The sequence below is a fragment of the Nymphaea colorata genome, unplaced genomic scaffold (assembly GCF_008831285.2).
Source record: "Nymphaea colorata isolate Beijing-Zhang1983 unplaced genomic scaffold, ASM883128v2 scaffold0413, whole genome shotgun sequence".
Classification (NCBI taxonomy): domain Eukaryota; kingdom Viridiplantae; phylum Streptophyta; class Magnoliopsida; order Nymphaeales; family Nymphaeaceae; genus Nymphaea; species Nymphaea colorata.
The window spans coordinates 1-12,653 of NW_022204919.1; the positions used below are offsets into that span (position 1 = coordinate 1).

Here is a 12,653-nt window from a genome sequence, read left to right on the forward strand (position 1 = left end):
ACCCAACCCAACCCCAACCCCAACCCCAACCCCAACCCCAACCCCAACCCCTTGTTTTTTTTTTAAAAGATGAAAACGAAGAATTATTAAATAAGTCCTGAAGAATGCATGCCTTCAGTGAATAAAAAGTAGCAAATAAATAACTTAATCAATAATGTGGATTAGAATCTCTCGATTATATTTACATCTTATGAAACTTAATCTTCTGAGGATAGCACTGGTTTGCTTCCTCATCACGATGATTTCCTCATTCATTCTTCAAAAAAAAGAAGTCGGCACAATACAGTCACCAAACCTCGGCTTTTACAATTACTCATGCGCATATGCAAACGCTTCTCAAATATCCTCATTCATCAACTACATAAACTCAGGCAGTATATACTACAGGGACAATACTAAACTCAGGCTTGAATATATCGGCAAACAGATGAACGTTACTTATGGAGTCAAAACCTATGATTTTGCCGTTCTGGAAGGAGACGACTAAAATGACTACGAGTGGAGTATTTACTCATCTAATTTTGTTTGCGCGAGTCTTGCAGCTGGGGTCGACCGCATATTCCCTTCTAAGAGCTACATGTATCTAAGAGAGTATCTCGGGAACGACGGAAGGATATATTTCAACAAAGTTGGTGATAAAGGTTATGGAGTGAATATGGTCCTCGAGAGCGTGTTGAAGAGCATAGTCTTATCAGTCGAGACAACAGAGACTTGCATTTGCAGAGGTGTTGCTGAACAGATCCGCGATTTGATAAATAAATACGATGGAACCAGGTGGAATGTTTTTTGCTCAGCAGCGGGTACTCTTTCGGTGTCTGTTTTTCCCAAATATGGAAGATACGCCTACATCAAGCCAAAGAACTGTTATTATGTCCTCTACATGGCCATGTGAGTGATCCATGAAGACGAATCAATATTAGGTTTAAATATTGAGAATACAGTTTTAAATAATTGAGGGCTTACGATCAAAGCTTGACTCCATGCAGAGCCCTCTTTACAGCCTTGATGATGGTAGCTGCTTTTGGAACGACAGCTTCTTCCAAGTTTTTAGCGTAGGGCATTGGGATGTCAATGGCTGAGACTCTTTCGATAGGCGCATCCAAATAGTTAAAGGCTTCAGTTTCGTGAATGACAGCAGCGATTTAAGCTCCGATTCCGCTTTGGGGGAAACCGTCCTCAACAGTCACGAGCCTGCTGGTCTTGATGACGCTCTTGACGATGGTGTCGCGGTCCAAGGGCTTTATGGTCCTCAGGTTGATAACCTCACAAGAAATCCCTTCCTTTGCCAGTTCTTCCGCAGCTTAAAGGGAATACTTGACGTTTCGGGAATATCCCACGATGGTGACGTGCTTTCCCTCTCTCATGACCTTCGCCTTGCCGATGGGAACAACGAAATCTGGAGAGAGAACTTAATCACTGACCTCGAAAGACTCTCCATAAAGATTTTCACTCTCTAGGAAGACAACGACTTATCCAGATCTGATTGCAGCCTTCAGTAAGCCCTTATTATCCTCAGCATCATAAGGAGAAATTGTAATCTGAAAGACGGGAACAGTCCAATATGAGGACTAGATTACTGGATTATATTTATATTGAATGAAACTTAGCCTGATGAAGATAGCATTAATCTACTTGCTGGCTGTGCTTATTTCCTCCTTCATAATTGAAAATGGAGAAGCCCAGTCACTCCAGACAAACAATTTGGGCTTCGGAAACCAAACTGGTTCCAATGTCACTCCAGCCCAAGTATCCTCATTCATCAACTTCATCAACTCTGCTAGCACTTACTTTAGGGACGATACCCCAAAGCGCCTTGCATACATTGCTGACAATATGAATGCCCTGTATGGAGTTAGCGGATAAGGATTCTCAATTATGTAAGGCTACAGTGAATCGAACTATGGGTGGGCCATATACTCAAGCAACGGTGTTTATGCCAGTGTTGCACCAGGAGTGGACCGTGTCTTCACATCCAAAAGTTACATGTTCCTTAGAGAGCCGAATTATTAGGGAAGGTATTATTTTTACAATAGGGGCCAGAAAGGAAATGGGATCAACTCCACTCTTGAAGCCGTGATAACGAACACCGTTTTGGCAGTTGAGACAGGGACCACCTGCTTTTGCTCTTCGTTTTCTGTGAAAATCCGCGATTTGCTGAATCAATTCGATGGGCAACCATGGAATGTCTTTTGCTCATAAATTAACTCCCTTTACGCCTCTGTTTACGCCTACAATGGGCAATGGATTTATCTCACTCCTAAAAACTGCTATTACGCCATCTACGTAAAATGAATGATCCAACCCATCAATCATCATCAAGAATTATTATTCTCATTTTTATTAGGAGTAGACTAATTAAATATGGTTAGCTTGCGTATCAGATCTGCAAATAGACCGTAATGTTAGAAAAAAGAAAACCCAGAGTAAGAGGAAATATTAAGGATCAGTAAAAGTTTAGTAAGGAATAAGTCTTTAGAGTATGGAATAACCAGGTGGAACGTTTTTTGCTCAGCAGCGGGCACTCTTTCGGTGTCTGTTTTTCCCAAATATGGAAGATACGCCTACATCAAGCCAAAGAACTGTTATTATGTCCTCTACATGACCATGTGAGTGATCCATGAAGACGAATCAATATTAGGTTTAAATATTGAGAATACGGTTTTAAATAATTGAGGGCTTGCGATCAAAGCTTGACTCCGTGCAGAGCCTTCCTTACAGCCTTGATGATGGTAACTGCTTTTGGAACGACAGCTTCTTCCAAGTTTTTAGCGTAGGGCATTGGGATGTCAATGGCTGAGACTCTTTCGATAGGCGCATCCAAATAGTTAAAGGCTTCAGTTTCGTGAATGACAGCAGCGATTTAAGCTCCGATTCCGCTTTGGGGGAAACCGTCCTCAACAGTCACGAGCCTGCTGGTCTTGATGACGCTCTTGACGATGGTGTCGCGGTCCAAGGGCTTTATGGTCCTCAGGTTGATAACCTCACAAGAAATCCCTTCCTTTGCCAGTTCTTCCGCAGCTTAAAGGGAATACTTGACGTTTCGGGAATATCCCACGATGGTGACGTGCTTTCCCTCTCCATAAAGATTTTCACTCTATAGGAAGACAACGACTTATCCAGATCTAATTGCAGCCTTCAGTAAGCCCTTATTATCCTCAGCATCATAAGGAGAAATTGTAATCCGAAAGACGGGAAACACATCTACATGAAGCCGAAGCTGTGCTATCTTCTCGTCTGCGAGAAATGAATGATCATCTCCAAAAACCAATCTAATAAATACATCAGTCCAATATGAGGACTAGACTGATGGATTATATTTATATCGAATGAAACTTAGCCTGATGAAGATAGCATTAATCTACTTGCTGGCTGTGCTTATCTCCTCCTTCATAATTGAAAATGGAGAAGTCCAGTCACTCCAGACAAACAATTTGGGCTTCGGAAATCAAACTGGCTCCGGTGTCACTTCAGCCCAAGTTTCCTCATTCATCAACTTCATCAACTCCGCCAGCACTTACTTTAGGGACGATACCCCAAAGCGCCTTGCATACATTGCTGACAATATGAATGCCCTGTATGGAGTTAGTGGATAAGGATTCACGATTATCCAAGGTTCCAGTGAGTCTTATGGGTGGGCCATATACTCAAGCAACGGTGTTTATGCCAGTGTTGCACCAGGAGTGGACCGTGTCTTCACATACAAAAGTTACATGTTCCTTAGAGAGCCGAACTATTAGGGAAGGTATTATTTCGACAATAACGGCCAGAAAGGAAATGGGATTAGCTCCACTCTTGAAACCGTGATAAAGAACACGATTTTGGCAGCTGAGACAGCGACCACCTGCAACAGTTGTTCTTCGTTTTCTGTGCAAATCCGCGATAATCTGAATAAATTTGATGGGCAACCATGGAATGTCTTTTGCTAATCATTTAACTTCCTCTACGCCTCTGCTTACGCCTATAATGGACAATGGATTTATATCCATCCTAAAAACTGCTATTACGCCATCTACGTAAAATGAATGATCAAACCCATCAATCATCATCAAGAATTATTATTCTCATTTTTATTAATTCCATACTCTAAAGACTTATACATAACCAAACTATTACTGATCCTGAATCTTTCCTCTTACTCTGGGTTTTCTTTTTTCCAACTAACTCTATGGTCTATTTGCTATCTGACAGCAAACAACCCCTATTTAATTAGTCTACTCCTTTATATTTATAACTTATGAAACCCATCCGCCCTTCGTTACTTTCTAGTTGCGCTGGTTCCGCCTTTGTCCTTTAGGAAACAGTGTCCTGAGATTCCAACTTAGGCTTTACGAATAAAACAGGTGCGAGCACCGCTACTGCTCAAGCTGATCATGAAAGCTTCATCAACTCAGCGAGCTCTTTCTGAACTTCGGCCAGCACATACATACTCTTTCTGTCTGTTTTTCCCAAAATGGAAGATACGCCTACATCAAGCCAAAGAACTGTTATTATGTCTCTACATGACCATGTGATGATCCATGAAGACGATCAATATTAGGTTTAAATATTGAGAATACGGTTTTAAATAATTGAGGGCTTACGATCAAAGTTGACTCCATGCAGAGCCTTCCTTACAGCCTTGATGATGGTAGCTGCTTTTGGAACGACAGCTTCTTCCAAGTTTTTAGCGTAGGGCATTGGGATGTCAATGGCTGAGACTCTTTCGATAGGCGCATCCAAATAGTTAAAGGCTTCAGTTTCGTGAATGACAGCAGCGATTTAAGCTCCGATTCCGCTTTGGGGGAAACCGTCCTCAACAGTCACGAGCCTGCTGGTCTTGATGACGCTCTTGACGATGGTGTCGCGGTCCAAGGGCTTTATGGTCCTCAGGTTGATAACCTCACAAGAAATCCCTTCCTTTGCCAGTTCTTCCGCAGCTAAAGGGAATACTTGACGTTTCGGGAATATCCCACAATGGTGACGTGCTTTCCCTCTCTCATGACCTTCGCCTTGCCGATGGGAACAACGAAATCTGGAGAGAGAACTTAATCACTGACCTCGAAGACTCTCCATAAAGATTTTCATTCTCTAGGAAGACAACGACTTATCCAGATCTGATTGCAGCCTTCAGTAAGCCCTTATTATCCTCAGCATCATAAGGAGAAATTGTAATCCGAAAGACGGGAAACACATCTACATGAAGCCGAAACTGTGTTATTTCTCGTCTGCGAGAAATGAATGATCATCTCCAAAAACCAATCCAAGACATCAGTCCAATATGAGGATTGATTACTGGATTATATTTATATCAATGAAACTTAGCCTGTTGAAGATAGCATTAATCTACTTGCTGGCTGTGCTTATCTCCTCCTTCATAATTGAAAATGGAGAAGCCCAGTCACTCCAGACAAACAATTTGGGCTTCGGAAATCAAACTGGCTCCGGTGTCACTTCAGCCCAAGTATCCTCATTCATCAACTTCATCAACTCTGCAGCACTTACTTTAGGGACGATACCCCAAGTGCCTTTCATACATTTCTGACAATATGAATGCCCTGTATGGAGTTAGCGGATAAGGATTCTCAATTATCCAAGGTTCAGTGAGTCGAACTATGGGTGGGCCATATACTCAAGCAACGGTGTTTATGCCAGTGTTGCAGCAGGAGTGGACCGTGTCTTCACATACAAAAGTTACATGTTCCTTAGAGAGCCGAACTATGGTGGAAGGTATTATTTCGACAATATCGGCCAGAAAGGAAATTGATAACCCCACTCTTGAAGCCGTGATAAGGAACACCATTTTGGCAGCTGAGACAGCGACCACCTGCAACAGTTGTTCTTCGTTTTCTGTGAAAATCCGCGATAATCTGAATAAATTTGATGGGCAACCATGGAACGTCTTTTGCTCATAATTTAACACCTTCTACGCCGCTTTTACGCCTACAATGGACAATGGATTTATATCCATCCTAAAAACTGCTATTACGCCATCTACGTAAAATGAATGATCCAACCCATCAATCATCATCAAGAATTATTATTCTCATTTTTATTAATTCCATACTCTAAAGACTTATCCATAACCGAACTTTTACTGATCCTGAATCTTTCCTCTTACTCTGGGTTTTCTTTTTTCCAACTAACTCTATGGTCTATTTGCTCATCTGACACGCAAACAACCCTATTTAATTAGTCTACTCCTTTATATTATAACTTATGAAACCCATCCGCCCTTCGTTACTTTCTAGTTGCGCTGGTTCCGCCTTTGTCCTTTAGGAAACAGTGTCCTGAGATTCCAACTTAGGCTTTACGAATAAAACAGGTGCGAGCACCGCTACTGCTCAAGCTGAATCATCGAAAGCTTCATCAACTCAGCGAGCTCTTTCTGAACTTCGGCCAGCATACATACATACTCTTTCTTGTCTGTTTTTCCCAAATATGGAAGATACGCCTACATCAAGCCAAAGAACTGTTATTATGTCCTCTACATGACCATGTGACTGATCCATGAAGACGATCAATATTAGGTTTAAATATTGAGAATACGGTTTTAAATAATCGAGGGCTTACGATCAAAGTTTGACTCCGTGCAGAGCCTTCCTTACAGCCTTGATGATGGTAGCTGCTTTTGGAACGACAGCTTCTTCCAAGTTTTTAGCGTAGGGCATTGGGATGTCAATGGCTGAGACTCTTTCGATAGGCGCATCCAAATAGTTAAAGGCTTCAGTTTCGTGAATGACAGCAGCGATTTAAGCTCCGATTCCGCTTTGGGGGAAACCGTCCTCAACAGTCACGAGCCTGCTGGTCTTGATGACGCTCTTGACGATGGTGTCGCGGTCCAAGGGCTTTATGGTCCTCAGGTTGATAACCTCACAAGAAATCCCTTCCTTTGCCAGTTCTTCAGCAGCTTAAAGGGAATACTTGACGTTTCGAGAATATCCCACAATGGTGACGTGCTTTCCCTCTCTCATGACCTTCGCCTTGCCGATGGGAACAACGAAATCTGGAGAGAGAACTTAATCACTGACCTCGAAAGACTCTCCATAAAGATTTTCATTCTCTAGGAAGACAAAGACTTATCCAGATCTGATTGCAGCCTTCAGTAAGCCCTTATTATCCTCAGCATCATAAGGAGAAACTGTAATCCGAAAGACGGGAAATACATCTACATGAAGCCGAAACTGTGTTATTTTCTCGTCTACGAGAAATGAATGATGATCTCCAAAAACCAATCTAAGATATCAGTCCAATATGAGGACTATATTACTGGATTATATTTATATCGAATGAAACTTAGCCTGTGAAGATAGCATTAATCTACTTGCTGGCTGTGCTTATCTCCTCCTTCATAATTGAAAATGGAGAAGCCCAGTCACTCCAGACAAACAATTTGGGCTTCGGAAATCAAACTGGCTCCGTGTCACTTCAGCCCAAGTATCCTCATTCATCAACTTCATCAACTCCGCCAGCACTTACTATAGGGACGATACCCAAGTGCCTTGCATACATTGCTGACAGATGAATGCCTTTATGGAGTTAGCGGATAAGGATTCACCATTATTCAAGGCTACAGTGAGTCGATCTATGGGTGGCCATATACTCAAGCAACGGTGTTTATGCCAGTGTTGCACCAGGAGCGGACCGTGTCTTCCCAACAACAGTTACATGTTCCTTAGAGAGCCGGACTATGGTGGAAGGTATTATTTTTACATAGGGCCAAAAAGGAAATGGGATCAACTCCACTCTTGAAACCGTGATAACGAACACCGTTTGGCAGCTGAGACAGCGACCACCTGCAACAGTTGTTCTTCGTTTTCTGTGAAAATCCGCGATAATCTGAATCAATTTGATGGGCAACCATGGAATGTCTTTTGTTCACATTTAACTCCCTCTACGCCTCTGCTTACGCCAAAATGGACAATGGATTTATCTCATCCTAAAAACTGCTATTACGCCATCTACGTAAAATGAATGATCCAACCCATCAATCATCATCAAGAATTATTATTCTCATTTTTATTAATTCCATACTCTAAAGACTTATCCATAACCGAACTTTTACTGATCCTGAATCTTTCCTCTTACGCTGGGTTTTCTTTTTTCCAACTAACTCTATGGTCTATTTGCTTATCTGAAGCGCAAACAACCCTATTTAATTAGCCTACTCCTTTATATTATAACTTATGAAACCCATCCGCCCTCGGATAGTATTCGTTACTTTCTAGTTGCGCTGGTTCCGCCTTTGTCCTTTAGGAAACAGTGTCCTGAGATTCCAACTTAGGCTTTACGAATAAAACAGGTGCGAGCACCGCTACTGCTCAAGCTGAGTCATTCGAAAGCTTCATCAACTCAGCGAGCTCTTTCGATAGGATAACATAAGGATACACTAACTTCGGCCAGCACACATACTCTTTCTTGTCTGTTTTTCCCAAATATGGAAGATACGCCTTCATCAAGCCAAAGAACTGTTATTATGTCCTCTACATGGCCATGTGACTGATCCATGAAGACGAATCAATATTCAGTTTAAATATTGAGAATACGGTTTTAAATAATTGAGGGCTTACGATCAAAGCTTGACTCCATGCAGAGCCCTCTTACAGCCTTGATGATGGTAGCTGCTTTTGGAACGACAGCTTCTTCCAAGTTTTTAGCGTAGGGCATTGGGATGTCAATGGCTGAGACTCTTTCGATAGGCGCATCCAAATAGTTAAAGGCTTCAGTTTCGTGAATGACAGCAGCGATTTAAGCTCCGATTCCGCTTTGGGGGAAACCGTCCTCAACAGTCACGAGCCTGCTGGTCTTGATGACGCTCTTGACGATGGTGTCGCGGTCCAAGGGCTTTATGGTCCTCAGGTTGATAACCTCACAAGAAATCCCTTCCTTTGCCAGTTCTTCAGCAGCTTAAAGGGAATACTTGACGTTTCGAGAATATCCACAATGGTGATGCGCTTTCCCTCTCTCATGACCTTCGCCTTGCCGATGGGAACAACGAAATCTGGAGAGAGAACTTAATCACTGACCTCGAAAGACTCTCCATAAAGATTTTCATTCTCTAGGAAGACAAAGACTTATCCAGATCTGATTGCAGCCTTCAGTAAGCCCTTATTATCCTCAGCATCATAAGGAGAAATTGCAATCCGAAAGACGGGAAACGCATCTACATGAAGCCGAAACTGTGTTATCTTCTCGTCTGCGAGAAATGAATGATCATCTCCAAAAACCAATCCAATAAATACATCAGTCCAATATGAGGACTAGACTGATGGATTATATTTATATCGAATGAAACTTAGCCTGTTGAAGATAGCATTAATCTACTTGCTGGCTGTGCTTATCTCCTCCTTCATAATTGAAAATGGAGAAGTCCAGTCACTCCAGACAAACAATTGGGCTTCGGAAATCAAACTGGTTCCAATGTCACTCCAGCCCAAGTATCCTCATTCATCAACTTCATCAACTCTGCCAGCACTTACTATAGAGACGATGCGAAAAGTGCCTTGCATACATTTCTGACCAAATGAATGCCTGTATGGAGTTAGCGGATAAGGATTCTCATTATTTAAGCTTCAGTGATTCGAACTATGGTGGCCATATACTCAAGCAACGGTGTTTATGCCAGTGTTGCAGCAGGAGCGGACCGTGTCTTCACATACAAAAGTTACATGTTCCTTAGAGAGACGAACTATTAGGGAAGGTATTTTATTTACAAAGGGACAAAAAGGAAATGGGATCAACTCAATCTTGAAGCCGTGATAAAGAACACGATTTGGCAGTTGAGACAGGGACCACCTGCAAGTTGTTCTTCGTTTCTGTGCAAATCCGCGATAATCTGAATAAATTTGATGGGCAACCATGGAATGTCTTTTGCTCATATACATTCTACGCCTCTGCTTACGCCTATAATGGACAATGGACTTATATCCATCCTAAAAACTGCTATTACGTCATCTACGTAAATGAATGATCCAACCATCAATCATCATCAAGAATTATTATTCTCATTTTTTTAATTCCATGCTCTAAAGACTTATCCATAACCGAAATTTTACTGATCCTGAATCTTTCCTTTACTCTGGGTTTTCTTTTTCTAACAACTCTATGGTCTATTTGCTGATCTGATACGCAAGCGAACCCTATTTAATTAGTCTACTCCTTTATATTTATAACTTATGAAACCCATCGCCCTCGGATATTTTCGTTACTTTCTAGTTGCGCTGGTTCCGCCTTTGTCCTTTAGGAAACAGTGTCCTGAGATTCTAACTTAGGCTTTACGAATAAAACAGGTGTGAGCACCACTGCTGCTCAAGCTGAGTCATTGAAACTTCATCAATCAGCGAGCTCTTTCTGAACTTCGGCCAGCACACATACTCTTTCTGGTCTGTTTTTCCCAAACATGGAAGATACGCCTACATCAAGCCAAAGAACTGTTATTATGTTTTACATGACCATGTGAGTGATCCATGAAGACGATCAATATTCAGTTTAAATATTGAGAATACGGTTTTAAATAATTGAGGGCTTACGATCAAAGCTTGACTCCATGCAGAGCCCTCTTTACAGCCTTGATGATGGTAGCTGCTTTTGGAACGACAGCTTCTTCCAAGTTTTTAGCGTAGGGCATTGGGATGTCAATGGCTGAGACTCTTTCGATAGGCGCATCCAAATAGTTAAAGGCTTCAGTTTCGTGAATGACAGCAGCGATTTAAGCTCCGATTCCGCTTTGGGGGAAACCGTCCTCAACAGTCACGAGCCTGCTGGTCTTGATGACGCTCTTGACGATGGTGTCGCGGTCCAAGGGCTTTATGGTCCTCAGGTTGATAACCTCACAAGAAATCCCTTCCTTTGCCAGTTCTTCCGCAGCTTAAAGGGAATACTTGACGTTTCGAGAATATCCCACAATGGTGACGTGCTTTCCCTCTCTCATGACCTTCGCCTTGCCGATGGGAACAACGAAATCTGGAGAGAGAACTTAATCACTGACCTCGAAAGACTCTCCATAAAGATTTTCATTCTCTAGGAAGACAACGACTTATCCAGATCTGATTGCAGCCTTCAGTAAGCCCTTATTATCCTCAGCATCGTAAGGAGAAATTGTAATGAGTCCTGGGATATTTGAATACCATGAGGCGAAGCACTGCGAATGCTGGGCTGCTACTGCGGCTGCGGGACCGTTGAGACCTCTGAATACGATTCCTCCCTTCAGCTCTCCAGCGCTCATATAGTGCAACTTTGCGGCACTGTTGATGATATGGTCGATAGCCTGCAGGGCGAAGTTCATGGTCATGAATTCGATGACTGGAGTGAGGCCCATGAGTGCAGCTCCACAACCAATTCCGGTAAATCCGGCCTCGGTGATGGGGGTATCCCAGAGGCGTTAGGGTCCCCACTTGTCGATGAGGCCCTTTGTGATTTTGTACGCACCGTGATAGTTGGCCACTTCTTCACCCATGATGAAGACTTTAGGATCCCTGGCAAGTTCTTCGTCAAGGGCTTTGTTGAGTGCCTCCCGGTTTGTGAGTTTTTGGGAGAAGTTTTGGACAAGTTTTTTGGTGATGTTTTTTAACATTTATCAAGATTATATAAGGAAACTCCAACGCAAGTAAATCAATAGATTTTTCCTGAATTTTATTTCTCGATGATCATCAGAAGAGAATATAAAAAATTAAAGTTTTAATTCAAATATAAAATCGATCAGAAAAAGCCTAAGCAATAAAATAGATCGAGGCTATCAGTAAAAACATTACACAATAAACTATTCTATCATACTCGTGGCCTCTAATAGCGTCGGTGGTGTCACTTTAAGATCCAAATTAAATCCACATATGGTCTTTTTTAGATTATGTATTGAATCGCTTAGAAGGCCAAGTATTATAATAGCAAAAAAGTTAAAACGCCATTTTGATTGCTTATCATCCTAATCACCAAAAATATCCCAAATGAAACCCCATTTGCATTCTTTTTTATTATCAAAGGTATAAAGGTTCCATTTAGATTTGACAGTTTATTCTAACCGAAATCAATGGTGAAATCGACTCCAGACAGTTATTCTGAAGTTTTATGGGGATATATAGTGGAGGAATAACTTAAATGCTGAAATTTCGAAGTTTAAATAACTCTTAGAATGATGTCAATGATATTTTTCTTTTTGATCTTTAGCATAGATCCAATTTGTATTAAACCGTCATTTTCATTCATGATTCGATGTAATTTTCTTGACTTAAATATGGTCTTCCCATAAAACAACACAAAAATGGTTCTTCTTTCTGTTCTGCAGTTTATAATCATATATTAAGATGGATTATTTTGGGCATAACTAATATTTCCCCCAACACCACGACAACTCTGACGATGAATCAGTGCAGATTTGCACCCTGGCTCCTTACATTGATGGCTATGTGAGAATAGATGACGTTTTCATTCATTTGGAGGAACCTGGGCTCTGCGACTCCCCTTTTGATGAAGATAAAAAACAGTAATCAACACTTGAAGCTACAGAGGAGATCGAAAAATAGGAGGAGGTTTAAATTCAAACAAATCCTGGAGATAAAACTCCTGTTGTGTTTTAAAAGAACATTATCGATCGATATAAGATGGCCTTTAGGGGAAGCAAGGACGACACAGTTGAATTAAACATTAATTTCAAGACCATGCTGGTCCATTACTTCAAGGAG

At 41.6% G+C, this 12,653-nt stretch overlaps 3 protein-coding genes and 2 pseudogenes across 3 annotated transcripts; all 5 read right to left on the reverse strand.

Annotated features, from left to right (window-relative positions):
• Window positions 1-965: 965 nt before the first annotated feature.
• On the reverse strand, window positions 966-2,779 carry LOC116244947 (pyruvate dehydrogenase E1 component subunit beta-1, mitochondrial-like). Its single transcript, XM_031616732.1, is given in 2 exon segments — window positions 966-1,568; window positions 2,717-2,779. Coding segments are annotated over 2 exon segments (666 nt in total).
• A 1,589-nt stretch (window positions 2,780-4,368) lies between these two features.
• Window positions 4,369-5,970, reverse strand: LOC116244948 (pyruvate dehydrogenase E1 component subunit beta-1, mitochondrial-like). The gene is given in 5 exon segments (XM_031616733.1): window positions 4,369-4,463; window positions 4,581-4,919; window positions 4,922-5,044; window positions 5,047-5,204; window positions 5,966-5,970. Coding segments are annotated over 5 exon segments (720 nt in total).
• A 581-nt stretch (window positions 5,971-6,551) lies between these two features.
• On the reverse strand, window positions 6,552-7,937 carry LOC116244949 (pyruvate dehydrogenase E1 component subunit beta-1, mitochondrial-like). Its single transcript, XM_031616734.1, is given in 2 exon segments — window positions 6,552-7,212; window positions 7,933-7,937. Coding segments are annotated over 2 exon segments (666 nt in total).
• A 589-nt stretch (window positions 7,938-8,526) lies between these two features.
• LOC116244950 (pyruvate dehydrogenase E1 component subunit beta-1, mitochondrial-like) lies at window positions 8,527-9,489 on the reverse strand (annotated as a pseudogene).
• Window positions 9,490-10,951: 1,462 nt separating this feature from the next.
• On the reverse strand, window positions 10,952-11,548 carry LOC116244951 (pyruvate dehydrogenase E1 component subunit beta-1, mitochondrial-like; annotated as a pseudogene).
• Window positions 11,549-12,653: the final 1,105 nt, after the last annotated feature.